This window comes from Nipponia nippon, unplaced genomic scaffold, assembly GCF_047370975.1.
Source record: "Nipponia nippon isolate SJK-2023a ecotype South Korea unplaced genomic scaffold, ASM4737097v1 scaffold_1, whole genome shotgun sequence".
Lineage (NCBI taxonomy): Eukaryota > Metazoa > Chordata > Aves > Pelecaniformes > Threskiornithidae > Nipponia > Nipponia nippon.
This window is the reverse complement of record NW_028262290.1, coordinates 61,484,006-61,511,353: the sequence shown is the minus strand read 5'-3', so window position 1 is coordinate 61,511,353 and position 27,348 is coordinate 61,484,006. Positions and strand designations below refer to the sequence as shown.

The following is a 27,348-nucleotide window of genomic DNA, read 5'->3' as shown; positions in this document are numbered from 1 at the left end:
ATTAAAAAACATCCAACATATTATATTACTAATTAGCATATAGATCTGTTCATTAAAAGGGATTGAGATTGCCCTGTTAGTATGTTTATTGACTGAATTTTATGTGCTTCAGGTTAGGCATGCAAATTTATACCTCTGCTTAAAGAACTGGTGAGGGTTTAAGTGAGCCAAGCACTCCAAACTCCCGACTTTTGATAGGAGGGTTCAAACTGTGACTACTCCTACTGACTAGTCCTAGTCTTGTTAAAGAGAAAAGGCATGTTCTATCTTGTTTAGCTAAAATCGTCTGTATTTTACCAATGCAAAAATGAAATAGGAAAATGAACTCTGGTAAGCAAGGCATAAAATGCACAGCATGAGCTTTTGGGTAATTCCTGGAGTAATTAATGAGGAAAATTAAGATTAAATAATACATACTTCTGGTGAAGAAAGTGGGAAATCAGTTAAAGAATCGTTGAGAATTCAGGATAAGAGGAATAAAAAACTGAGTAGTAAGTCAGACTTGCTGTGGAAGTCTACATCACTTTCATAAAGAGGTTACCTTTAAAATAACATATGATTATACTAGTATTAAGTCAACTCATTTCATACTAAATAGAACTACAGTAAATTTAATCTCTAATGTAAAGTGTCAGTTTGATTCCTGTTCTTCTGTCAGCATCCTTATTCTTCTCAGGGCACCCTACCCATGCTAAAAAAAAAAGGGTCAGTCTCATGTGAATGCATCACCAAATGAAAATTATTCCTGTTTTTGGAAGAAAAATCACATGTTTAGCTATTAATACTGTTGCTATCAATGTTAGGCCTACCTTCCTACCTTCAAAGCACACCTTGATGACATTAATCCAGAATTATTTAATCTGCAGCTACGGATAAGCTTAACATAATGGAACCTTTCTAAAGTCAGGTTGATTAAAGCAGTCCTATGAATGCAAACCAAGCTAAAAATAGGTGCTAAATTATTTTAATCTCGTTATTGAATAGAAACAAAACATCACAAAATGAAACCAATTTACTTTATACAAATTGGTTTCTCTACTCTGTAAGATCAAAAGAAATGGCAGGGCATTTTTTTTTTTTGTGGGTATTGGGGGAGGAAAAGAGCTGTAACACTTGAAGACTTGCTTCATACAGCTGTGCATTTTACAGAAAGACAGGTGTTAAAAGATACTGTGCAAACACAACCTATAGATTTTAAGATTTGGGTTAGATCCTCTTGAAAAACCTGAAGAACACCTGATTTAACCCAAAAGAACATTAAGTCTCAATAGCATTGCATGCCTAGGCTCACCCGCCCTTGTTGAAGGCAATATAGAGGATTGCCTGTCATTTGAAACAGATGACATATTGTGCACGCTTAAAAATTATGCCTGGCAAGTAAACACATCTTTACGTTCAGCATCCAGCAGCAGCTTCAGCACAGACCTCCCTACCCAATTCACAGCATGGTGCCATGAAGATAACGGGTGTTACTCCTCTGCAGTCTCACAGGTACGTAGGAATACAAAAAGATGCACACAACAGCTTTATGACAGTGACAGGGTATTAATAAACACACAGACAAAACAATTCCCAAGAACTAGTCTTTTCTCCCCTGGACTGCTGAAACACCATACAAAAGGACAGCAGTACATATCCCGTCTGACTGCCATTCTCCTTGGATGACCCGCTAGTGCTCAGACAAAGCTTTCAACATATAGACACATATATAGGCTATTTACTGCATGACTTGTCACTGAGCCACACTGGTTACACATAACACACATAACCATGATGCAAACCATTTTCTAGCATAACAGTTTGCGCAAGTGGTCTTCACTGAATGCTTCTACTGTAAGACCTTTAAATGTCTATCAGGCCTTGAAAAGAAGGGATGGTCAACCACCCTCAAACTAGGGAGACACCCAGTTATCCCATGTAAAATTCTTCTTGTAGCCCTGTGGTCATCAAATTAATTATACAGGAAGAACAACCCCTATCCCTTCCTGTATGGTTTCTGCAGAACCACCAATAGTGGTCTGGAATAATTTTACATGGGGAGTCAACTCAGATTAGATCATAGGTAAAATGAAAGATACATTTCTCCTCAGTGCTTTGCTACCCATGTGCTCAGATATGTATACACTGAAGTCAGTCCAGCTCTCCTTTCATTTCAGTGTGTGTTAGATGGATGTGTTGATATGAAAAGGATAGTGAAATAGTACATGAAACTAGAACTCAACATAAAATTGTTCTGCATAATTCATAAGCTTCAAGGAAAATATTCACAAAAACTTGCATACAGTAGACACAGATTTCAGGAGGACTTTAAGTCTTCTAAGAATTTAAAGCATTGATAATGTAAGAGTGTGGCATGCCAGTACTGTAAAGCAATTGTTTAAAGGCCTTTCAGACATAAAATGGTGAGGCTGTTTTATCTAAAAGCCAGGAAATGCTTGAGGACTCGATGATCCTCAAGGAAAAGCAAGAAAACATTGAATCCAAGAATACAAGTACATGGTACAAATTAACATACTTTAGAGAGTCAGTCTTAAACCCATATAATTCAATTTCTCACAGCGTTATTTAGTAAGTCCTTAGGTTCAGTTTTCTGTGAGAAGATAACCACACATGTTCCCATTTCTGATAGAAAGATTAAAAACCAAACGGCACAAGGAAGGAAAAGCCTACACGACCGAAGCACTTCAGGCATCTAACCCCCACTAAACAAACATGACCATCATACTGGAATGACCAGTCACTGTGGTCATTCTGAAATACTGCATCAGTCTAGATGATACTTAGGTAAGATAAAAATGGCTTAAATCCCTCAGACTGAAATCAGGATCTTCCTTTTTTTATTGGGATCTGACTCTAAGCCACCAATATATTCTGTCATTCCAGAGGTGATTTCTCTACAGAAGTCTTAAGAAAAACTGCAGAAATATGCATGGAGGAAGCTTCTGTCATAGTACATACTATAATAATTTCAAATCAGTATGACACCTTGTTATTGCAGTGACTGACAATTCAGAAGTGCTTTAGATAGGTGAAGTCCTCCCTATGTGGCTTATGCGCAGCCTCCTAAGCAGAGTTGCAGAGACACATCTTAGAGAATTTTTCACGTCAATTAAATCACATTCGACAATTTGTCTGAAGTAATTTTCGTGAAATTAAATATATTCCTTTACTGTATTCCTGCTCCTCTGTCCTCTCTCTCGTGATCTACATGCACAGCTATTAGAGTAACTTGACAGTTTAGGCAAAAATATTTCACCTGAAACATCAGGCATGACTGTTTAGATACTCTTTCTAGTGCGACTCCATTATTCATGCAGGTACTTTTTCTTTTGTTTACCTTTGCAACAAGAAATTATTATTTTTGTTTAACTCAATTACAACATTGAGTTGCCCTCAATGTCAAACATTGTCCTTTAATTACTACAATTATTTAAAATTTAGTTAGAAAATAAATTATAGCAAACAATGGAAAGAAGTATTCATTTAATAAATCAGCATTTCATTCAGGTATGAAAAGACACAAACTTTATGATAAAAGGATAAAAGTACTTCTACATTCACAAGTGTAAATGCACGTTTAGTTAGGCAACAACCTTTCCAAAAATAAAGAGAAATAATCAGCTAATTCTCCTTAAATTAAGATATCATGAAATCTGTCTAGCAAACTAATATAACAAGGAAGACTAAAAAGATAAACAGACTTGCACAGTGTTTGAACTTGTGTGCAAAATGCTGTATGTTTTGATTAAGTCTGCACTTATAAACCTTCTCAAAACTTACACAGGCTGGGCTTTTAATGTTGCGTTCAACCAATCTCCTGCTTGCTTTCTCATCAGTGTAACATCATTGCATTAACACACAGTGAAAAAAACCTAAGAAATACATAGTGAATTTTGCTGAGCAGACACATTAGCTTCAAGAGAGGACACAAAGTGAGGTATTCAATGAACAGTCACTGATTCTGAATTCCATAAATAAGAATTTTACTCTTATTACTTGTTTCTGCACTTAAAAATAATGACCTTTGCATTCTTTTGCACTGTGTGGGTTGTCTTCTCACTCTGCACTTAGCTTAGCATCAGTCCCCTTTGCTGGAAGCTCTTTATTCAGTTTTAATCTAATACTGATGACTGTTACTAAAAAGGCAGGCAGAAAAGTGACAGAAAGAAATGTAGCACAGAGTGAAATAAGAATACAGAGCTTGAAAAAGATTACTGTTATCAGTGATGGAGACCAGAGTCACACAGCAGCAAATTGACCCATGCGATTTCCTGGGTGCCATCAAGGCCCCTATAGATTTGAATGGAGAAACTAGTTACCAGAAAACTGGCCAAAGAGAAGAAACGCATTTGAAATCTAACACTGCTGAGAAAGCGGAGTGTGAAAGTTTCCCAAGGACTGATAAGCTCTGGAGACCAACCACCCTGTTGAGACTGCAAGAGCTGATATATACTCGTGACACCAACCGCCTGCTGGAAGGACAAGGCCATGGGCACACACAAACATCAACAGGTTGTACAACTCAGATCCCATCCAAGAAGGCAATGGATGGTACATGCAGAGAAAGACTACAGCATCATTTGCAGACCTGATGAAAGGGCCCCCTGAAGTTCTTCCTCAACACCTACCTAGAAGACCCTGGCATGCCAGCACAGCCCTCTGCCTCTGTGTAGACAGCTACATTGGCATCCCACCACTCCTGCAAAGTAACTATAAGCAAGCACATGAGTAAACTGGGCGAGCAAATAAGTAAATGTGTTGTGTGAATTGTTATTTGCTATTAATAATAATAATGGTTTGATTTACTTAATAATAATAGTTGATTTTTGCATCCACTCAACTTGTTCTACTAGGGAAACGTGAATTTACAACACTGACAAAGAGTTGATGGCTGTTTATGGAGACGAAACCAAAAGAAGCATGATCTTAATAAGCTACAGTTTTCCAGGTCTCCAGTAGAGAAGATATTAGCCAAGAGCAAAGCTTGAACAGTGTGTTGGCATTCATTGAGCTCCAAGGAAAATGGTCATGCTGCCAAATGTAATTTTCCCAGCTGCCAGTAAGGCTTGGTAAGTCCAGAGTTCTGTGACCTTGGACAGAAATTAAACCCTTGCAAACACAAGGCTAGATTTCCACCAGAGAAAAGGGTGAAGAACAGAGGTAAAATAAAAGGATATTATGTTGACAGAAGCTGCTTTTGTGGGGTAAACAAAAGCAGAAAAGTAATTTTTCATAGTTTTGATTACTTGAATTGAAATAAGCTGCTGACTCAACAGCACTGGCAGCAGATGCGTAAGACAGAAAAAGGTTCAGAGAGTTTGAGAGAGTAAAACAGAAAATGTAGCAGCTTATTTTCTATTATTCATCACAGATGGCTGTTGAATTGCCTTAGTCTAGGTAGTAAAGAGCCAACCAAAACCTGAAACTAAAACATGAACCTATCTTCCCTACTCTTTCCCTTTTATATCTATCCTGGCCACATATGAATAGCATCACTGAACTAGATGATCCCAGGCTTGCTTTATCTCCTTTGAAAACAAGAACTGACATAAGGCATTTAGCTGTTTTCAAATGTGACTGGTCAAGTGCCTGAAATTTCACAAATCATTTTTTTCCAGTCACAGCGATAATATTAATTAAAAATATTAACCACCACAGCTGCAAGAAAGTAAATTTAAAAGGCAGATCTATTGAAACGTGTGTGCAGCTCATCTATTATCGCATTTGTACATGACATTATATTAATGTGCAATTAAACAGCCTCACAATAAGAAATCAGATAGGACTTTTTGTCCTCCAGTAAGATCCCTGCTACACAAGACTAGTGAGTACTGTGGGCTAAAACTCCTGTTATAACAATCATAGCAATGCTAGAAACTATGACCTGCAATTTTAGCTACAGAAGTTATATTCTTTTATTTCGCAGTTAGAAAATGTTTGCCATATATTAAATTGACTGTTTCTAAAGTCTCCTTCATTTGCTCCTCCTAACTGTTTACTTCTGTTTCAGAAGACCCATATCTCTTTTCTGCTTGTCCAGCACTGTCAATCTGTCTCCAGAGCAGCGACAATGTATTGTGAAAGAGAGTGAATCAAGTTAATGGCTGTGCTCGCTGCATTTATGATGCATCAAAGAGTTGTAAGATGAAAATGCAACTATGGAGACAAACTGTTTCTTCATTTGAGCTCTGTCTTTTTTTTTTTTCCTTTTTAAAATTTTTGCTTTCTGGATTGCATGTCTTAATCCACAGAAAATAAACGTCAGCAACAAATAATGGAGAATACACTGGACAAGCACTCAAAGGAAAATTTTTTAAAGGAATTGAGGAATCAACTGGAATAGAGGCATGAAAATATGAATTGTTTCTCTCTTCCTAAATCTTTTTATTATTATTATATTCAGATTATACTCTTCAGCTTATTGCTTTTTAAAGCAGGAAATTCTTTTTTTTTGGTCCAGGATATTTTGCTGTGAACACATTCAAAATAAGTGAGTACGAGCTGACCCAGGACATGACTTAGCCAATCACACATGAGTGCAACACTTAAGTGCAATTGGTACCTGAGTATCTTCACCAGATGCATTATCCATGACCTTTCTTCCTAATTTATATGGAAAAAGAAAACAAAAATAATAAGCCACGAAAAGCCTCCTTCATCTGCAAACATCTTAACTACCTATTCAAATCATCCCAATACCCTCAATCAAATGCAGCACCATGATCAGAACATGTTAGTCACATGGTAGAGCCATCTAGAGCCATCTAATGATTAAAGAGAAGAAAGAAATAATAGTAAATTATTTCTTTCATCATTGATTTCAGATTAGGCAAAAAACAAATATAAAAGGAGTGTATCATTACTGTAAAAAGGTAACTGTCAGTTTGAAATTTGTTAACTCCTGGTAAACTGAATAAAAGTTCTGGACAGCTGAAGCATAACAGACTGAATTTTAGACTAATACCTTGGTTCTTATAAATCTTCAGAGTCGTTTATTTAGATAAAGTAGTTCTTGCAGCTAATAGAATTTTTTACATGCTTTCAAGATTCACAAAGGTTACAACATGACTAGACTTCAGGTAAAACAGGAGATAGTCCAGTCTAGTGCATTTCGTACTTTCTGATTAGTGCTTCAAGATTTAATAAGAATTTGTCTCTTGTAAAATTAATGTTTTGATTTTGACACAGTAGTGCTCTTTTTAAAAGACAAAATAATAGAATAATGAGCAATTAATAATGTGCATTATTCCACAATTTTTAATGGACGTTAAAATACAAATTGCGTATTTCAGAAGTCTGATTGCTAGTAACACGAAATTTTTTTTTGATGGACAGTTACTGTAAGCTAATATACACTATGGAAAGACAAAAACAAATAATACTTTGTGCTTCTAAAACCTTATTCTCCACATTTTAATTCTGTATCACTACCTAAAATATAAAGGAAGAAGGTCTCAAAGAAAAGAAGAATTGGAATAGGAAATAAAATATAAACTTACATGACCATTAAAAGTAAAGTACTATGCAGCAGAGTCATCATATATGTGATTTACTTCATAAAGTTCATGCAAAAAAATGTGCTTTTAGAATTACTGGTAGAATATTAAACATAGAACTATGAATGTAATATTGTGAACACACACATCCAGATTAAATGATTAGGAAATGCAAGTTATATTTCTACAACAGTGTTACCTAGGTCAAGAACATAGTAGTTTGTTTTCCAGTTTGTCTTATTAAAAATTTATTGTTTTATATTTTTTGTTTCACACTTCAATGAAGTGAAAGGAAAAGGCAGAGGAAAGAGTTCATGATTCTGCTGTCACTACTATTTTACTGAAGACCCTTTCCTATGTTAACATTGCAGATAGATACATTTTGGTAACTTTCTTGGCAACAGGGAGGAAAGTAAGTAACTTTTTTCTTTTTCTTTTTCTTTTTTTTTAACCCCACAATGAAGCATGCAGATAGAGAGTTAAAGAGACCTTTGGCACCACAAATTATTTTGCATTTTCTGTAACTCTTCTTGGAAATATCTTGTTGTTCAAATTTGAATAAAATCAACAGGATTTAGGTTCATTCTGCTGCATCTGCGGGTAACAGAAAAATACTACATAATGGACTCTGAATCACATTGCTTACAGAAAAAAATGGTACCCATTCTGTGGATAACCACATGAGTTTGCCAAACAGTTTGGCAAGATCATTCTTGTGAGCTCAACTTGCAAACCTCCAAGATTTTTAAAAGCAGAGAGAGATACAGCCATTCTTGACTTGGACTTGGAGTGCATCTATCATGTATATAGGTTAGTTTTGTTTCACAAGGACCTTGCTGATGAAAGCCTTGTTTTGCTCTTTCTCAGCCTTTCAAGGCTAGAACTACCCAACATTATGGACTACTACAGAGAATGCAGAGCACTGAAGGAACTCAAAACTGACCACTTGTCTGTATTTAAGAAAGCTGCCCCGTTATATATCTAAAACACCATGTAATACAACTTCTAGTATTTTACACTGTCGTAGACCCATATGGAGTTACAATTTACTTAACTGAATACCGTTTGAACCAAAATTGGTCTAAGGGGTAGAGAAAATTTACAATCAAAGCAGACTATTAATTGAAATAGAAATACCTATTAATTACTGTATATTTGACTTATTTTCCATTTAAACTGCAGAGAAACAATATAATACTAATTACTATTAGTTTTCTTAGTACACTTGATGACCATGCCCTATTTCTCATCTTCTGAGCATTAATAAATATTGGATTAAAGCACTGTTCTAAGGTGCTTCAACTATCTGCTCTTCTATACACATTCAGTTATGTAGATTAGTATACATTTCATGAACTGTGTGAGACGACATATATGGCTTACAGAATATACTCAAGATACAGTATGTTCAGTAACAAAATTAAATAGAACTTAATCATCTGCAAACACAAAATCTCTTTGAATACAGTCACGTATTTTTCAAACATGAAGACAAAAACTCATTTAGAGTTCACAGTAGCATCTGCTTTTCACTCAGCTAGTATGTTCCTCTGCTCTAAGCTATGCATCCAGTATCTGAAAAAACATGCTAAGACACAGAAAACTGGCACTTTCAGAGTGATATGTTAAGTACAAAACACACTTCCATTTAGTTTTCCTTTTAGCTTTTGGGACATAAGCAGCCATATAATAACATTGCTTGGCATTTATATTACTACTATATATAATCTCAAATACAAATAATGATTTTAACTTATCGTTCAGAAATAAAACAGCAGGTTAGTAGCTTAAAAAGTTACTGTATTACACTGTAATAATACTGAATTAAAAATAAACATATAATGATATCTCAGTTCAAGAACTAAACTTTTTAAAATTCAAATGCAACGGTCCTCCATTAATTTGGCAGACAGCAAAGTTTTTGTCATATTCAGAAACCTGAATAAAATGACTGCTTAGTGAATAATTTTGATATTAAACCTAAACTTTAATATTAGGAAGATACTATTACTACATCTACTGATGTAGATAATCGTTGGCTGGTGGGCACAACTGGCGTTTCTTCTTTTATATACGCAATTCAATCCTAGATCTCCTGATGCAATGCAAATCTAACAGTTGCATCTGTCTTTCTCCAGGAGACAAAAAATTGATATTTAAGAGTCATGTAAATCAGTGAGGCGAACACCCAGCTATCACTTCAACTATAGGCTTATTTCAGTACTAGCTGCATAATGTATAACTCAGAAATGTTCTTCCTGCTCTTCTGCTTGAAGAAAGGCATTTCATTAGCCTGAAAGGGAAATCTAATGATGCCACGTGTTGAAATACTTCACTGTCATTTGGTGCTACAGAAAAGCCTGCTGTTTGTCCTCACACTCTTCGCAGAAGCGTGACTGTTTCTCTCTAGTTAACAAATTTTAGCTTGCATTAAACCTTATCAGTAAACATGGCAGTACTGCAAAATCAGCAATTAAGGCCTCAATAGCTTCCACCAATTAGAGCTGTTGTGTGCCAAGAACTACAGCAGAGACAGATTGTGCACCGGGTTTAACTCATTCTTTTTGCAGTGGAACAGTTAAGTGCCTCTTTTCTGGCCACATTAAAGTAGATATAGTTGTTTTACAGTGACATATGCGTCTGCCTTAAAAAACAAAACAAACCCCCCAGAAGGCTGTGAATTCTTCATTTGGGAGCTTTCACATCGACACCAAAGTGACTACTGTCTCTAAGTGAAGTGCAATCTACACATTGCTATACCTGTTGCTATCGAGACAGCACTTCTTTTATTGGTTTCAGTTTGAACCATCTAAACCAAATTGTTTTTCCACTTCTGTTTGTACCCTCATCCCCTACCAGCGCTTTCCCTGATCCCAACAAAACCATATATTACGAGTGCTCTGATGGGGACTTTATTCACATCAGTGACCGTTTCTTCATCAGTTTTGGGGGAGAAGGGAACTGTTACAATTAAGCTTGAGAAATCCATTTGCATAGACATGATAGCCAGAAATGGACAATAAATTTAGATGAAGAGAAATATTTCAGCGAAAAAAATAACGTGAGACTTTGAAGGACAGCTTTAACATTTCAGATGTTAGAGTGTAAGCTCTTTCAGGCAGGGACCAGGACGCTGTTAGGCATTTCTATTCTCCCCAGCACAGTTCGACAATGATTAATTTGCACTGCAGCACTAGAAATCATGAACAATTATAAGCTGTGGTCTTCCAAAGTGCTGCATATCTTCAGCACTTTTATTTAAATGCAGATAAAGAGGCAGGCCTACAAGAAACCATATTATGAAAGTCAGATTTCCTTCAGCAGGAGAATACACATTTAAGTCTAAATGTTAGAAAATGTCATTCACTGCATCTGTCAGGATAAGTAGAATGCAATATTAACAGCAATTCACATAACAGAGTGCATTTAATATGATCATTAATATTTCAGACTGATTTTGAAACAGAAGAAAAAAGGAGAAACCAAGATGCATATGTAAAAAAAATTATATTTCATGAACCTTAATTGCTGTAACTAGGGCACAGGGATTAAAGGCCTATGCCGAAGGCATCTGGTCCTAAGGACTAAATATTACACAAGCATTTCAATTTTTGGTTTCGGAAATTAAGTTTTTTAACCCTCCTGATTCTGAAGAAAAGCTGAAACATGAAATCTGAACAAATCCGATTTACATGGGATGCAGTCCTAAAATTACTTATCTACCCAGAAAAAGAATTTTGAAAATGAGGAACTGCTCTATTCAGCTTAGTTTTTAATACCATTTTCTGGGATTGATAGAACTTTACTTTATGAAACGGCTGTAACAAAAAATTGAAGAAACTTGATCAAAATTTTCACTGCTATGGTGAGCCCTGTGGCTGGTGTGTAACACCTGCAAACATACACACTTCCAGAGATATTTGCACAATCAAGGGCAGATGGGACCCTCTTTAGCAGAGGTCTTTCCTCTGTATTTATATATAAATTCACTGCAAGCCTAACTTACTGATCTTGGTAATTACGTATTGCTAGTTGAGCTTCTTCCAGTTTCACTCTTTCAGTCATGATCATCCTAAGAGCTATGCAGTCAGCTATGCTTTGCTTTATAGATCTCTAAAGTTGACTTCAAACAGTAGCAAGTAGCATTCCCCATTTCAAATCCCCTGGTTTAACTCAGTTCATCTACTGTACATTTGGCTCAGCCGTGAGCATCAGTGAGAGCGCAGCTGTGGCACTACTGTAGGTTAGCTCAGGTCAATGAAAATCAATATCATTTACAACTTTTTACATTTTCCTAGACTGAAAAGCCTGACATACACTGAAGGAGGTTGTATTTCTTCATACGCTTTTCTACTGACAAGTAGATATTTGGCCCATTAGCTCAATCCTTTTTAATTAATACAAATAAATCAATCAAGTATATTAGAAAGTGTATTTGTTTGTTTAGATGAGAACAGGTATTTACTCTTTCTAGTAATTTCCAGATTACAGAAAGGAAAAGTGTTAATTTTGCTATTAGAAGATCAATTATTTATCTACAGGCTGGTCTAGGAAATGTTTCAGGTAAGATAAGGGGGGGGGGAAACAACAGGATTCTGAAGAATCGAACAAGAGGGATCACTTCACTACAGTTTTAAACTCAATTTTGTTCAGATTGCAGTGGAGGAGAGATTCACCTTGAATATTTCTTTTTGGGAGAAATTACTATAAGCCACAGAATAACATTATACAGAAACACAGCAGAAATGACCGATTTGTTTGTTCAGAGGAGGGGAAAGGAAAAAAAAAAAAAGGTTCCAGGCAAAAATTATTTTCTGACATCAAGAGTTCTGGAAAATACACCTCCAAAATCATTTTGAAATGTATTTAACCTCTGGGTTCTTTTAGGACATAAACTACATTATGGTATGATCATGTCAAAATCATGTCAAAAATATTTACCAATAACATTTACTTTTCTATTTTCTCCTTCAGTTCAAAAAATCCCAAAGCAATACATCTAAACACTGTAGGTATATTATTGTATAAAAGCTGCCAGAGTAACATTTATCCTCAAATAAGTACAGTATGAGGCCCACCAGTATAAATTTTCCTCTCATTGCCCATAAATCTCAACTAACTCTATTCCATGGCTTCTCCACAGATTCCTCCTTATGTCTCATTGTGTGGCTTCAGTTTTTGAAGCACCTCAGCGGCCTAACTGATGATTTAACCAATGTTCTCCCCTGGCTGCTAGGCTGTTATCATTAGCTACAGCTCCCTTTCATGATTTGGAAGCATTGTCTCCATCCCAAATGATTAGGAAGTATTTGAAAACAGTCATCTCTAAAGATCCTCTACAGATATTCAGACCTAATTCATCAAAATAACCTAAATCTTCTGAAATGGTAGTGACCCAGCAATATCTTGTTTGGCCTCTAGGTCTTCAGCAAGTCATGTACCGTGCAATGGCTTATGTTCTAGAAATACAACCTTTGCATTAACATATCTATTCTACCTTTAGGAAACTGCAGTCTTCTGCTTTGCTAAGAACTCATAAAAATAATTCCATTCCTGTTTTTCCGCAATGACATCAGAATAGAACAGTCTGCTTCCTTTCTTTTGCCCCTTATTCCTTCTGCTATATTTTTAATATTTATATATTTAATACATCTCATGCCATTATTGGGAATAACTGCTGTCAGAGATTTTGTTCCAATAAGGGAAGTTAGACCTTAAAATTTTTACCCTGCTTTTTGTAAATCTCACTTTCACTAATTCACACCAACTAAAATTTACATGCAAATGTAGATGTACTGCTGTGAAATTTTTTGCGTGTTGCACAGATTTTCCTGCAAAAATGTTTGATCTTATGACTTGCCAGAAGCAATTAAAAATGTACCTACACAGAATAGTGAGATCTAATGAAAGGAACGATTACGTACACCAGAAACAGCTGATCTAGTTCATCCAGACATTCACATTTACAACAAAATGTAGGATATTTGCCTATTTTCAATATTTCACTTTCTCTTATTCTTCTTTAGGATAGGTCTACATTAGAATTATCATTATTAAAAAAACCTAAACCTCAGGATTATTCGATGACTGGAAAAATGTAACATGATGAAGGAACTGGGTTTCATTAAATACATTACTGCCCAAGTGTGTTGACACTGCATAAACTTAAGAGTATATTCAACCAATATGCATCATATTAGCAAAGGTTACCTGATATCCTTTCAACCTTTTGCTTTGAGCTATGACCTATTGAAGAGAATACAAATCTTTCAGTGATTTCAAAAGGCTGGAGAAAAAGATTTTTTTTTTTTTTTTTTAATTAAATGCAAACCAGTACCCTGACAATACTTACTGTTACAAATCTTCTGGAAGTGCTCATGCTAGCGTTCCTATTCTGGACAAACCATAATTTGATTAACTACTTTTTTTTTTAACCTCATACATTTCTTTTCAATAAACACTTCTGTAGTGCTTTTTTATTGTACATATTGTGTAGGTAGATTTCCTCAAGAAACAATGCATTTTGTCATCTCTAGACTCTGCAAGTAGACTCAACTGATTCATCCTACAATCTGCACAAAGTCCCACAGACCTTCCTTTATAGGACCATGCAAATCCATGCTCCCTGTGCTGAGCTCTGAGATATTAATGGGTAAAATGCACAACTTAAGGCTAGGTATTAGTATTACTTAGCAGAAAGCTTCACCTAAGCCTAGAGGGTAAGGGTTTTCCAAATTGTTTTGTGGAAGAATATGCCTTTTATAAAATTTGGAGATGAGAAAACTTTGATATCTTCTCAAAATCTGACTAGTGATACACTGCACTAGGAAAGGAAAAAGATGATGTAGTAACATCTCTAACCCCTCCCCCAGCTTAAAATAAGGTTTTTTGCATTGTGTGACATACATTTGACAAATATGGCTAATTTCTGCGTTCAGACATTTACATCCACAATTGCAGACCAGTAATCCCAGCAGTTATGAAATTGTCTCATGGACCATATTCACTTCTCAGAATTGTTCTGCCAGTTGTGAATAAGTGTACCTTTAACATTTTCAATACCTGCTTTTAAAAGTGAAACCATTCAAGACTTTAGATTTTGTGCTACAATTGTGTCTCAAATAAAGCGAGGTGTAAGTCCTATCAAAGTTATCAGCTTCAGACTTCCTGCCTTTTTATCTGTGACACCTGTTTCTAAGATGAAAATTGATGAGCAATCATTTCTATCACTAAGATCGGGGGGGGGGGGGGGGGGGACGACAAAAAACGCACAAAATATTTACTTTCTTTATATATAAAAATTAAAATAACCCAGATACCGGAACAAATCCTGAATGTAAAAGAGACATTTCATAGAAGAATTCACTGAAACATATTTTCCAACCAAGAATTATAGTCTTCATACAACATTAAAATAGGCAGTGACCCTGCCTGAGCAGTGGGGTCGGACCAGTGACCTCCAGAGGTCCCTTCCAACCTCAACCATTCCACGGTTCTGTGACTCAAACAATTAAAAATAAATTCTGAATTATTCCAATATTTTCTATACAGTCGTAGTACCCAGCAACAGTTTTGACCATGATCAGTGCTAGCCAACCTACATATCTAAAATGAGAATTTATCAAGAGTTTACAGCTGAAGCAGACAAAATAAAGAAGAGGTGGATGAAAAGAGATTATACTCATTTTACAGACAGAAAACTTAAGCTCAGAAAGCCTGTTTCCCATTTACACTAACAACATTCTTCACTATGCTGACAGTATAAGGGCCCTTAATGCAGCTTTAAATTTAATTTATGTAGTGAACAGTGGGCTTAGTATAATTGAGAATAAGGCTGGAATGAATCAAAGTGCTCAAGATTACAAATTACATCTCTGAAAAAGACTAAAATTTAACTCTTCTCATATACAGTTCAACACTTACGCACAAAGATTTCCATCTTCTAGAAAGAGGTTATTACATCAACAGTGCAAAGAGCTCCAAAAACCTTACTGTAGTTTATATCTTTTATTTTACTACCCTTCTTGTTACAACTATGGAAAATTAACCTTCTAGCTTTCTTATGATGCTGTTGTTCTTTTATATACATATATACACACACACAGAAATGTTTTTCTCTTGAAAGGCAAAAAGCAGCATTGCATTTCTCCTCACAAAAATTTTTTCTTTTTGTACTTGCATCTCTGTAAACATCAGTCTTTTTAGGATTATCAGTAACAGCATACATGGATTGAGTTAAAAAAAATGTAACTTTGAGAATACTAATAATACCAAGTGACAAATACTTCTTTGATACTCAAAAGTCAAGAAATTTATTCTCAGATATGAAACTTAAGCCATCCAAGGTGAAGCCTCAATCTCTTTCAGACAGGAGGTAAACACCGTGCAACTTAAAAGCAAGAAGCACTAATATACGAATACACAGTATGACTAACATAATATTTGGCCTTGCAAAATCGATGCAGAAAATGATATTCATTAAGAATGATACCATATGAGAAGCTGAGGACCTTCAGTGCCTGCTACAGAAGTCAGAGAGATCTGAACGTGTTTAGCAACTGGAAGGACCGCGCACTGAACAGCTCTAGCTTGCTTTCATTGTGCCAAAAAATCCCTGTTCTTTTTCTGCTCTTGTATGGAAACTCTACATCCTGCTGAAGTGTTCACAGAAACAGCTTAAAAGTACAGTTTCAAGAAGAAAAATAATTACCAGTCAGAGAAAGTATTACTATTCTAACTGCATCAACAAAAATTACTTTAATCAGCAAAAAACCCCTTCATTTGAAAGTACCTTATTATTATCATACTAATCTAGCAATTAATAATTTAGTATATCAACTTCAGTTAAAATGGAAGTTTTCTCCATTCTTAGTTAAGTCATATGTATTTTATTTTTTCACATTCTCTCATCACTTTTGAACTAGATAATACATTTACTGCATCAGGTAAATACTTTATCAAAGACTGCATTTTCTACAAGTAGTCAGATAAATAAGAACAAAAAATAAAAGCAATTATAATAAATATATTTATCATAAGAACGTCTCAAGGACAACCACAAATGTAGTCTCCTCTTTCTAGATGCTGTACAAAACAATGACTACTCCTTCAGAAAACCCTTTAGTATTATTATTTTGTATGACTTCACATATTCTTTTCTCTTTGTGGGAAAATTAAACACTTGCGTGAGAAAAGAGAATATACCAATTCACTCTGAAGGCAGAGGACACCGGAGCAACAGCTTTTAAAAAAATATCCCAAGGACAAAGAACAGACAGTATTAGAAGTATCATGAGCTTCCTGCAAAAATGGCCCTAATTTGGTTCTACATCAGTGAAAAATTTTTGCTATTAAACTTTGCTATTAATTCTTTTTGTAATGAACAGGTAGGGGAAACACGCTGAAGAGCCTTTCCTCCTGTAGGCAGATAGTGTGTAACTTTCTTCCCCAGATCTAGTCAATGTTATGTGTTTCTAATTCCTTACTGACACGTTAATGAATACAACCTTTCCAAAGTTCAGTCCAGATAAGCTGGAGATGATGAGGCCCAGTTTGGCAGCTAAACAACAGAGAGAAATAGGATCAATCTTTTAAAAGATTTACACACTTTCATTAATTATCTTCCTAATTTATGTGCATCTGAAGTGAACAGTAATTCCTCTGAGGCTCCATTTGCATGGTCTTGTAACCTCTCAGTATGATGGCAATGACATGTTTCACACATTGCAATTGTTAAAAAGCTGCAAAATTATTTTGTGGTGGAGTTCACAGAAAGGAAGTATATTTCATCTGTACCTTACAGATTGCATTATTTTTTTCCTTAATTTCTAAGTAGAATTCAATATTAACATACATCTTCAAAACTCTTCACAATTTTAGTCCCAGCTTTCTGAACAAGAGTCTGCCTGTTCTAGTCAGAAAGAGTACTCCTGGAGTCAGCAGATCCAATTTTCCAACCAGCTGAAAATCTCACTATTTGGAAATCTCTTGACTTGTACCAGGTTTTCAGTTCTAGTGGTTTACTAGTTGCACTAAACAATCAGTCAAATTTTCTTCTTAGACATGATGCATGGGTAGGTATTCTGAATAGAAAAAAAATATTAATATAAAGCATTTATGTGACATGAAAATGCTAAGATATAGTTACAGCAAACCCTACTCTCCATCAACTCTTCTTTATAAATTTGCAATTTTGTCCTACTGTATACAAACTTTCTCAACAAGATTAAAAGACTTCTTTTTTTATCTTTGTTGACCTTACTAAAGAAATTTCACAGTATTTAGAGTTGAACTGTGTATTTTGAACTGTGTATTTTATCTGGAAAAAAGTCTTCAACAAAACTATGATTAATGACAATAATACACTAATATATTTTTGATTCTTAGAGCTGCATTGCAAGTTGAAGAGATCAAAAACATAAAATGCAGCACAACGTTTACAATTATTATTTTAAATAGAACAGATCTGAATGGCTACAGTATGCAGTAAAGTACCCAAATTTTGGTTCACTAACACATTATTAATTTAAGGATATGAAACAGCATCCATACATCTTAAAAGTATTTTTCACGTTCAACAAAGAGAATATTTTACATTGCTTGCTATGACTGCATACAAGTATATTAAATATATCATGACATTTGTGAAAAGCTGTGCAACTAGCAGACCTTTTACACAAGCTAAAACAAAAGACAAACTTTCCAGGGCAATGTAGACCAAACCCCTTTATTTGTCTTCAAAAAAAAAAAAAGAGCATTTCATAGCATGCTTTTTTAGAAATTTCTCATTAGTACCTATCTAAAATGTATTCTCTATACATAGTCATATATATATATATAAATATATAACTAACAACTGATTCACATATGCTGTTGCCTGAATATGTTGTTGCCAGGCAACCGCTATAAAGCATTTTGCACTGCTTGCAAAAATCTGAATGACTGATTCAAGGCGAGATTATTTCTAAAAAACTAGGAAGAAAACTCACTACTGGAATGACATGAATAATTCCTTGTGTATTTCAAGGATTCATATAAAATGTTCCTTCCATAATTACTGATTTGAGAAAGGACAACTCCTTTGAGTAGGGTTTGAAGGGCATTTTACAACAAGGATTTTCATGTTCTATGCACGCAGCTAATGCTCTCTCCTGGACTCTGAACCAAAGCCACCAAAGTTAATGGGTTCCTTTAAATTGACTTCAGGGTCTTTTCATCAGGTCTTTAATGTCCATCATAGGACAAAAATGACAGACTCCTAAATGAAAAACCAAAAGACCGTCACCTCACAGGAGATCCAAATAAACTCTCAATAAAATTTTACCATCTCACAATACGTAAGTGAAAGAGGTCAAGTCTACAAACACTTCTTTGTGTAATCACCATACAGCTAAGGTATAATCTCACTGAAGCTAATGATATTACACACAAGAGTAAAAATAGAAGCATCTATAATCCATTGATAACATGGATGTGATATGCTATTTGCAAAAGAGAAACTATTTGTCCCTTTAAATTAAAGAAGTGCCATCCTTCACAAAATTAATAGACCTTTGGCTAGCAGGCCTCTTGAGAATTAAGAGGTGGTAAAGTACACAAGAAAAGCAACTGGCAAACAGCAACTCAGAAATGCCTAACACAAGGCTGACTCACAAGTGTCTTTAAACACAAAGATTAGCATGAAAAAATTGTTGGACGTTTTGTTCTTGTTTACAATGACTGCAATATATTTCTTCCCATTTCCTGCACAATATGCTTAATCAATAAGACCTGGTGAAAAGCTCAAAATGATTGTTCTTTCCACAATGACCAAATTGGAAATCCATATGTTTTCCATTTTATTTTTCAAATCCATTCATGTAACTGTAGCAAGAAAAAGTGTTGAAAACAGTAATTATTGGTATTTTAAATGATACTTTCAGTATTAAGTAGTAAATGTGACTAGATTCTTTAATGGATTATAGTGAAATCCTTTTAATTCCATATCTCATATTGTCTAGAACTAGCGTGAAAAAGGAACTCCTTTACATGGAAGGAATCCGGCATCTAAATCCTGTCAGTCTGGAGCTTTATTAAAATTAAAAAAAATTCATTATAGATAGGAGTTAAGTTTTTAAAGTTTCATTTGAATCATTTTCATCATTTATGTAATTCATAGTTGAGGTCATTCATCAGGATGCAGTTATAAATAGCAATCTTGGTGCCTTCAAACAGGCTGAGCAGATTTCCCATAGATAATAACATCAAATAATCTATGAAAAGTATATCCATTCCAGTCTGCACTATTTGCTTGGGCTTTTTCACTTGTTTGTTTGTTTCTTAGAATATGCTAGGGCAACTCAAAGAAACAGAAGAACCTTGACTCTGCCATCTGTATTCATCATGACCCACAAAGCCGCTGCCATCATTCAGTGTAATCTCAAACTCGGGACATTTTGCAGATCCCTTTGCTTTCTTCACCCTAAATACATACACAATATCAATTAAATGTTAGGATTTTCTAAGACACATACTGCACTATTGCAAGAGGAACCAAACTGGAATCAGAGGTTTGTATTCATAGCATTGTTAGGACTGATTGATTGAAGACAGAGTTAACAGCAGAAGAAGAAACACTATGTTCATTTCCAGAAAAGGTACCTGTAATGATCTAAAAGTATGGCTAAAAATAGAGGGTTTTATATGGTAAAACTTTTCATTTGGTGACTAAGAGCAACCTGTTATTTATTACTCAATCAAGACTGACTGGCAGGTACAATTTTCTCTTCAGATAGCAGTATTAGAGTATAAGCTGAACCACTCAGGAAATAATTCTACTTGGTATGTGGAAACACATGAAAAAAAAAATCAGTATTTATTCACCAACCAAGTGAAAATTTCCATTAGATAGGATTCTTTTGTTCTGTGGCCAAGGCATGCAAAAAAAAAAAAAGACAAAAACAAACAAACAAAAAGATTATGACTTCGAAGGTTGATATGGGTCAAACAAGACTATCGAAGTGACAGAATGCTGGTTTTTAATTAGACTTCCTAATGTGACATCAAATTGTTTTTCTTCTAAGAAACAGCACTTCAACAAGGCATGAAATCCTCACAGCTTAGTTTATTAGGAGGCAACAAAGGGATTCAATCTGCTACAAGAAAGTTTCAGCCTATAAGCACAGCCAGCACAGTACAAAATTGTGTCATATGAATTTTAATGCGACACAAGTATGAAAGATTCCAAAAGAACAAAGGCAGCACAGTCCTGTTCCATGCTACACGAATGACCTATTCTGATCTGAACAGCACACCACATTACAATCAAATTTATTTCAAAGGAGGGTCGCACAGGTCAAATGTAATGGCCGCAAGAATGAGGTATTTTCTTTATGTAGTATAAGAGAAAAGCAAAATATCAAACAGCACAGGAATGCCAGAGCACTGAAAAGAAAGGCATATTTAGGCTGCAGAGAAACAGACTTTAAAAATATGTTTTAATTACAGTTATCCTCACTGACTACAGTTTCTACGTTTCAAAAATACTTGTCATACCTCGATGAAGATGTCATATATGCATGTGAGATTGTCTACTACATAGGCTTTAATATATATTTAAAATTTCAAGGCACCTTAGAAATGTTTTATATACAGCTCATGCTTAACAAAACTAAGGATGTAGGCTAAGTGGTCCAACTGGCTGCATGTCTCTTCATGGCCTGACACCTCCATGGCAGAAACCATGCTCTTCCCAATGGAGGCAGATGTCAGATTCCAACAACAACAGAGAGGCTGGTAAAGCTCCTCATTTCGGCAAGGTGACTATTTAACCCTATGTCAAAAGAAGCTACTTTAACAACAAAGATATCAGAACAATGGGGTCTACTTGAAAATACTGGACTGTCAGAAAATATATAGAAGCGCATTAAGATGTAAATCCAATGGTAGACAAGCACTTTATGATTATGGTGAAAGAAAGGCAAAAAGTCTTGATGTTCAGCTATCACTAAACAAAGAGTAAGGGCAAATTCTCACAGTACTTCTTGGCATGTATTCCCATCAAGACTTAGGCCTCGTCTTTGACTTGAGATAACCTTTCTGACCAGAATCACTAATTCTTGGCAAAATAGCTCCAAGTCCTGAATGCTTGGTTCAGAATGGACGTTTGTCTGTCTTCTGTGACTGGAGACAGCACTCACGCATACTACGAATCCAATTTACATGTATATGAGGAGTAGGTAGACAGGGTAACAAGTACTTAAAGCAAAGTATAGCTATAATAAATCAGAGGTAAACGTGATACCTTGTAAAAAAACCATTCATAAAGAGTTTCTGTTTTACAAAGTACAAAATTAATAAAAGGAGGCAATCAGAAGACTTGGGTTTCTGAAAACTAAATTCTTGGAAAACTAAATTCTACCAAAAAGTTCACACCAAGTCAAAGGTTGTTCATTTGTGGTTTTTTTGTTGTTGTTGTTGTTGTTTTGGGTTTTTTTTTTAGTAAAATGAAATATGCCATTAATTTTGCTCTACGGTATTACGTCACTCAGTTTTACCTGGAACTTCACAGGTTGCATTATACTGAAGTATCTTCTATTTTATTTGAGCCAGAGCTCCCTCAGTCACAAAAGAAGACAGAATAAAAGCTGCACTGGAAGAATTTCCGTAATGAGTTGGATACTGGCCTAAACGTTAGAATTAGTTTTATTGCCCACGTCCAGCACTAAAATTGGTATTAGTCACCTCAGCTCTGCAAGTTCTAATCAATCTACTTTTCAGAAGACAGCAAAATATTCAAAGAATGTAGACTATTATGACCCTCCCCCCAAAAAAATTAATAACTTCCAGTGTATAAGAATGAAACGTAACCAGCAAGAGATACAATTCTATTTACATATTTCAAAATTATCTTAGCCTTACTTTCCAGAACCCTCTTCCCTCCTTTCAGGTTTTTTTTGGAGGTTAAAAAGATTAATTTGTTAACAGACATTTATATCCCTGAAAACTGATGTATTCACCTACATTATGACAGCTCTAGTGTAATTCATTAAGGTTTGGACTTGGAGATAGACATAAGGGAAAAAAATACAAACCTTTAATGTTTCACTTGGTGAATAAAAATTGCATTAATTTAGAAATTCAGCCACCAGAATCCAATTAGCTATGGATATATACACACATATTCATACCTTTCAACCATCATATCCCATTTGAATTTCAATGCTATTTTCTATAAAATATAATCCATTTTACATTGTACTTCATAGATTTATTCAGATGTGCATCCCCATATGTCATATTTAAGCTTATACTACCACCTGCCTGAGGCTGCGTAGTCTGAATTGTCACCCTTACACACCTCTTCAGTAGGAGAAAATCCTCCATAGACACTGCATGAACTGTTTCACTTCTGCTTAGTGTAGAAGTATGATAATCATTCCAACCATGAATAATACCCATTCCAAAAAAATGCAGTTATAAGTCCGCCCCAAAAAATCAGATTAATGTCTTCAAAACAAGATATTCAAGCTACTTAAAATATGCTGAAATGAAATATCAGTCTTCATAATTTCATTTTCACAAGGCAGCAAGTATCATCCAACGTTCCTATAATATGAACTCTACGTTTTTTGCATATACACTATACACGTAGGTATATAAAGGTATTCTTATATATAGAGATATGCATATACATAATTTCACACTTAAAGGACTCTGAGATACCTTCAAATACAGATTTGCAAATCAAATAGATTAACTCTGCCTCCAACCACCAACATCAAGGTGACGTGAAACCATCATCTCACTGCTTTGTGTCGGGCCCATCTAATAACACTGCTGAGCTGGGAAAAAAATGATGAGCAAAGGTTAAGCAGAGGACTGCAGAAACAAACTAAGGCTTAGAAATTGCTTCTTCAGATTGACTAATGCTTGACTGATGCATGGAGTGACTCTGGGGTTGCAAAATCATTAATAATAGCATCCATTCTCTGGATTTACACCATCTCTCAAACATTTGGAGTTGCCACTATTAAAGGATTTGGACCAAAGTCTCGGTGCTCTTTTGGAATTAACATCCCTGCCAAGGCAGCAAAGTGCTCCAAAGGTCAATTTATGATTAGTCTCCCACCATCCTGCACACTGTGTCTGCAAGCAAAGCACAGCATCTGGGGGGAAGGGAGAAGGGGGGGGATGAGGAGGAGATAAATATTAGCACTGTGATAAGCTCGCAGAGCATGACTTGGACTAGGGCAGATTTCACACAGCCCTTGCTCTGTTAGGTTTCAGGGAAAGAAGGGGGGGGGCTGCCCACTTTCCGTGAGGGGAGAGCAGGTAGGGACTCTCCACTTTTCTGCGTACCCAGAGAAAAAAAACGAAGGTGAACCCAGAAAGAACCCCAGCCCTCCTCTCCAGCCCACAGGGACCCTTGTCTTTTGGGATTGTTGGCAACATCAGTAGGTGTGCAAGCCAGCAAAGGCCTTGGGGCTTCCAGCTCCCCTGAGCCTTGTCATTCTCACACACACATAGGGTATGAGAAAGACCAAACTGGTGAGTCCTGGGAGCATCTGAAGTTTAGGAAATCCTGGCCCTGCACGCACTCTGCTCCAACTTCACTCTTTTCAAGGCTTGCTGTACCCCATGAGGGAAAGTGCCTATGGCCAATCTGATAACACGGTGTTATCTTCGGCCTCGTAGAGCATCCCGGGCCACCCTCAGCTAAGAGGCGGCCTCTAGTTTTGATTGCAGTCAGCCTCTCCATCTGCCGTTTCGTCCATGCGGCTGTCACCCCCTTCCCTCCCTGCCTGTCCCGCGGCCCGCTGCAGACTCCCCTTCCCCAGCCCCCTCATGCCCTCGGGCACCAGCCTCCCCCCGCTTTTCTGTTACTAGTGGGCTGCTCTGGTACCAGCCTCCAATATTTTCATACCTTGCCCTAACTGAAGACATCCCTTTCCCAAAACGGGAGAGGGAGGAAGGGAGGGAGAATCTGCGCACAAAGTTTTCACAGACCCTGCCTGCGCCTTCCTCCCCCCACCCAAGCCCCTGCCAGAGGCAGCAAGGCGAGGGGCCGGCGAGGGAAGGGACGCCCAAGGAGGGTGTTTGCCCCGGCCTGGGCTGTGGGACTCGAGGAGGACAGAGGGACGGGGTGCAGCTTTCCACGGACGGTGACCCTGGAAGGCGCTCGCTGAGAAGGAAGGGCGGAGCGGCGCCTTCCCGGAGAGAGAGGGGAGAAGCCGGCTCTCTTCGAGGTGCAATGGCAGCGCATCCCCACCGACCCCTATGGAGAAGGGAGCAAAGTCCGAGCAGCGGCAGCGGCAGCAGCAGGTCGCCGCGCCCCGCGCTGGCGGCCCCGGCCCGGGGCACCGCGGCCCCCCAGGCCGGCGAGGCGGCCGCCAAGCGCCTCGCCCCCACCCCGGGCAGGGCCGGCGAAGGGAGAGCTCACTCACCCCCAGCTTCCTGCTGCGGATTTTCACGTAGCCCTGCTTGACTATATCGTTAAAGTTGGAGGCCATGGCCAGCGCTGCCTGCTTCCTCCCCTCCGCGCCCGGAGTCCTCCTCCTCCTCCGGCGCCGCCGCCGCCTCCTCCTCCTCCCCCGGGCCCTCCTGGGTGCCGCCGGTCGCCGGCTCCCGAGGCGCCTCTGGCATCCAGGCAGCAGCAGGCGCCGCTCTCCTCTCCGCTTCGCGCCGCGCTCCTCCCGCGGACGCCGCGCTCCGCTCCGCTCAGCTCCACGCCGCCCCGGGGGGCGGGTGGCGGCCGCCCGCTCCGCTCTTCCGCCGACCCCTCGCTTCCCCCGCACCGCCGCCCTGACCGCCGGCACCGCTTCGCTCCGCTCCGCCCGGCGGCGGCTCCGCGGCTGCCCGCGCCTACGGCCGGGGAGGCGGGCGGGGCGGCGGGCGGAGCGGAGCGGGGACACCGCCCCCGGCGCCGCGGCCGCGGAGCCCGCCTCCAGCGCCGGCTCTGCCCGCCGCCGGGGGTCGGGGCCGCCCGGGTGGTGTCGCCGGGGGGGGCGGCGCGGGTCTCCTGAGCCCGGTGGGGGGCGAGCCCCCCCCGCCGCCCCCAGGCATGGCGCAGAGCTGAGGCCAGATGCTCTCATCGGCCTTGGCGATTTTACCCACTGTTCTCCAGGCTGTCAGGTCGCTGTGGCCGTGGCCGTGGCCGTGGCCGCGGCATCCCCCGCTCGGGTGGCTGATCCCTTCGGAAACACGGCCCAGGAGGGCATCTTTCTGCCTGTGTATTCAGGAGGCCGCGTAGACGCCCGACACCAAACATTGAAATACTGTGTCGATACAACTAACTCAATGAAACAAACATCTAAACTACAAAAGTAAAAAAAAAAAAAAAAAAAAAAGCACAAGTCCATCTGAACTTGAAAAATGAGGTGTCACATATAGGCATTCTGTGCCCTCCGCAGTGATGACCGTGTCTTTAATGAATTATACTGCTCTTTGAGGTGGATCTAGCAAAAAGAATGACTTCTGAAAAAAACCCATAATGTTCACAAGGGATCAGGAAGAAAACAAAATGGAATTGCTTGTGTTTGCTTTAGCTATATGCAAAACAGGGATGGATAAGAATGAACCGAAACTGCTTGAGAAAGAAAAACTACAAATGTATGGGATTGACAAGAGAGTATGTTACTATTGTGACATAAACATGTACTTAATAAAGACTTTCAGTGAAAAAAGTTTGATTTTTATGATAAGCTTAATAAAAGCTTCATAAGCTCTTTTCCTAGATATCTGCTTTTTCCTGCACCATTGCCCTGAAGTTTTATCTATCAGGAATTTGCAGCATACAGTGTGCTACAGATTGGGGCAATGAAACATATTTCTATAGCTGAAAGTTTGTCAGATTTATTTCTGATTTTCAAAATTGATAGACAATTTTCTTAGCAAATGGATTATGAAGTTTGTTATAACTTAGTTGTTTTTGCATATCCAACTTTCTGCAAATTAGACTTTCTCTGTAAAACTCTTCTGAACTTACATCTAGAGATTAATCTTGCAGCAAATAGGAAAGATGCAATCTAGAAAATTGATTACACTGCTTGCGTGATGGAATTATAAGGAAAAGCTTTGTAACTTCACTCTATGTAACTATATAGGGGAAATGGAAGATAAACGAGAAATCTTGATGCTTCTCATTTCCAAAACATTTTTAACTCTGCTGAAAGTATTTTTGCTAGCCCACCAGAAACCAGGTATAGAATCCCATTAAAAAAAAAAAAAAAAACAAAACAACAAAAAACCCCCAGGATCTTCATACTGTGATCTAAAGACTCTTTCATCTTCATTGACTGCTGTTGGCTTTGCATCCAAGTCTAACAAGTGTGAAAATTATGATACTAGGCCAAGAAATTCCCCAGAATAACCCTTCTTTTTATTTGTTCTGATTTTTTTGCCATAGTCAATCAGTAAACGGTGAAGCAGATGAAAGTTTACCTGTCCTTTTATTTTCTAGCAACTTTATTCCTGATTATATGAATTTTGGAACATCTGCTAGGAGTGAGATTCTGCATTATTTTTATCCAAGCAAAAACTTCTATATAATTATGCAATTGTTTATAAAAGATGTGATCATAAAAAGGAATACAGAAAAACACTTGCAATTGTGGCTTCCTAGGTATTTCTAGCAAAATGTCAAAAGGATATTATAAGTTCGAACTTCTACTTTGGGCAGAATATGACTTCTTCCTTAATTTCTGTTTTAATGATATGTCAAATCAGAATATTCTGTGATTTTAGAAAGAAAACTGGGATATGCCTACAAGATAATTCTTTCAAGACACCTTACAACATATTAAACATAAGCTTTGTTCAAAATGAGACTAGCGATTGTTTAAAGTACAGAAAGCTCTTGAAGGATCAAAAAGGA

At 37.5% G+C, this 27,348-nt stretch overlaps 1 protein-coding gene across 1 annotated transcript in view; it reads right to left on the bottom strand.

Annotated features, from left to right (window-relative positions):
* The window catches only part of DOK6 (docking protein 6), a 261,432-nt gene extending 236,094 nt beyond the window's left edge, over positions 1-25,338 (bottom strand). Inside the window, exon 1 of the mRNA XM_087757545.1 lies at positions 24,920-25,338. Coding sequence (XP_087613671.1) covers positions 24,920-24,985 — 66 coding nt within the window. The 5' untranslated portion in view covers positions 24,986-25,338. The remainder of the gene's footprint in view (positions 1-24,919) is intronic.
* Between the last annotated feature and the right edge of the window lie 2,010 nt (positions 25,339-27,348).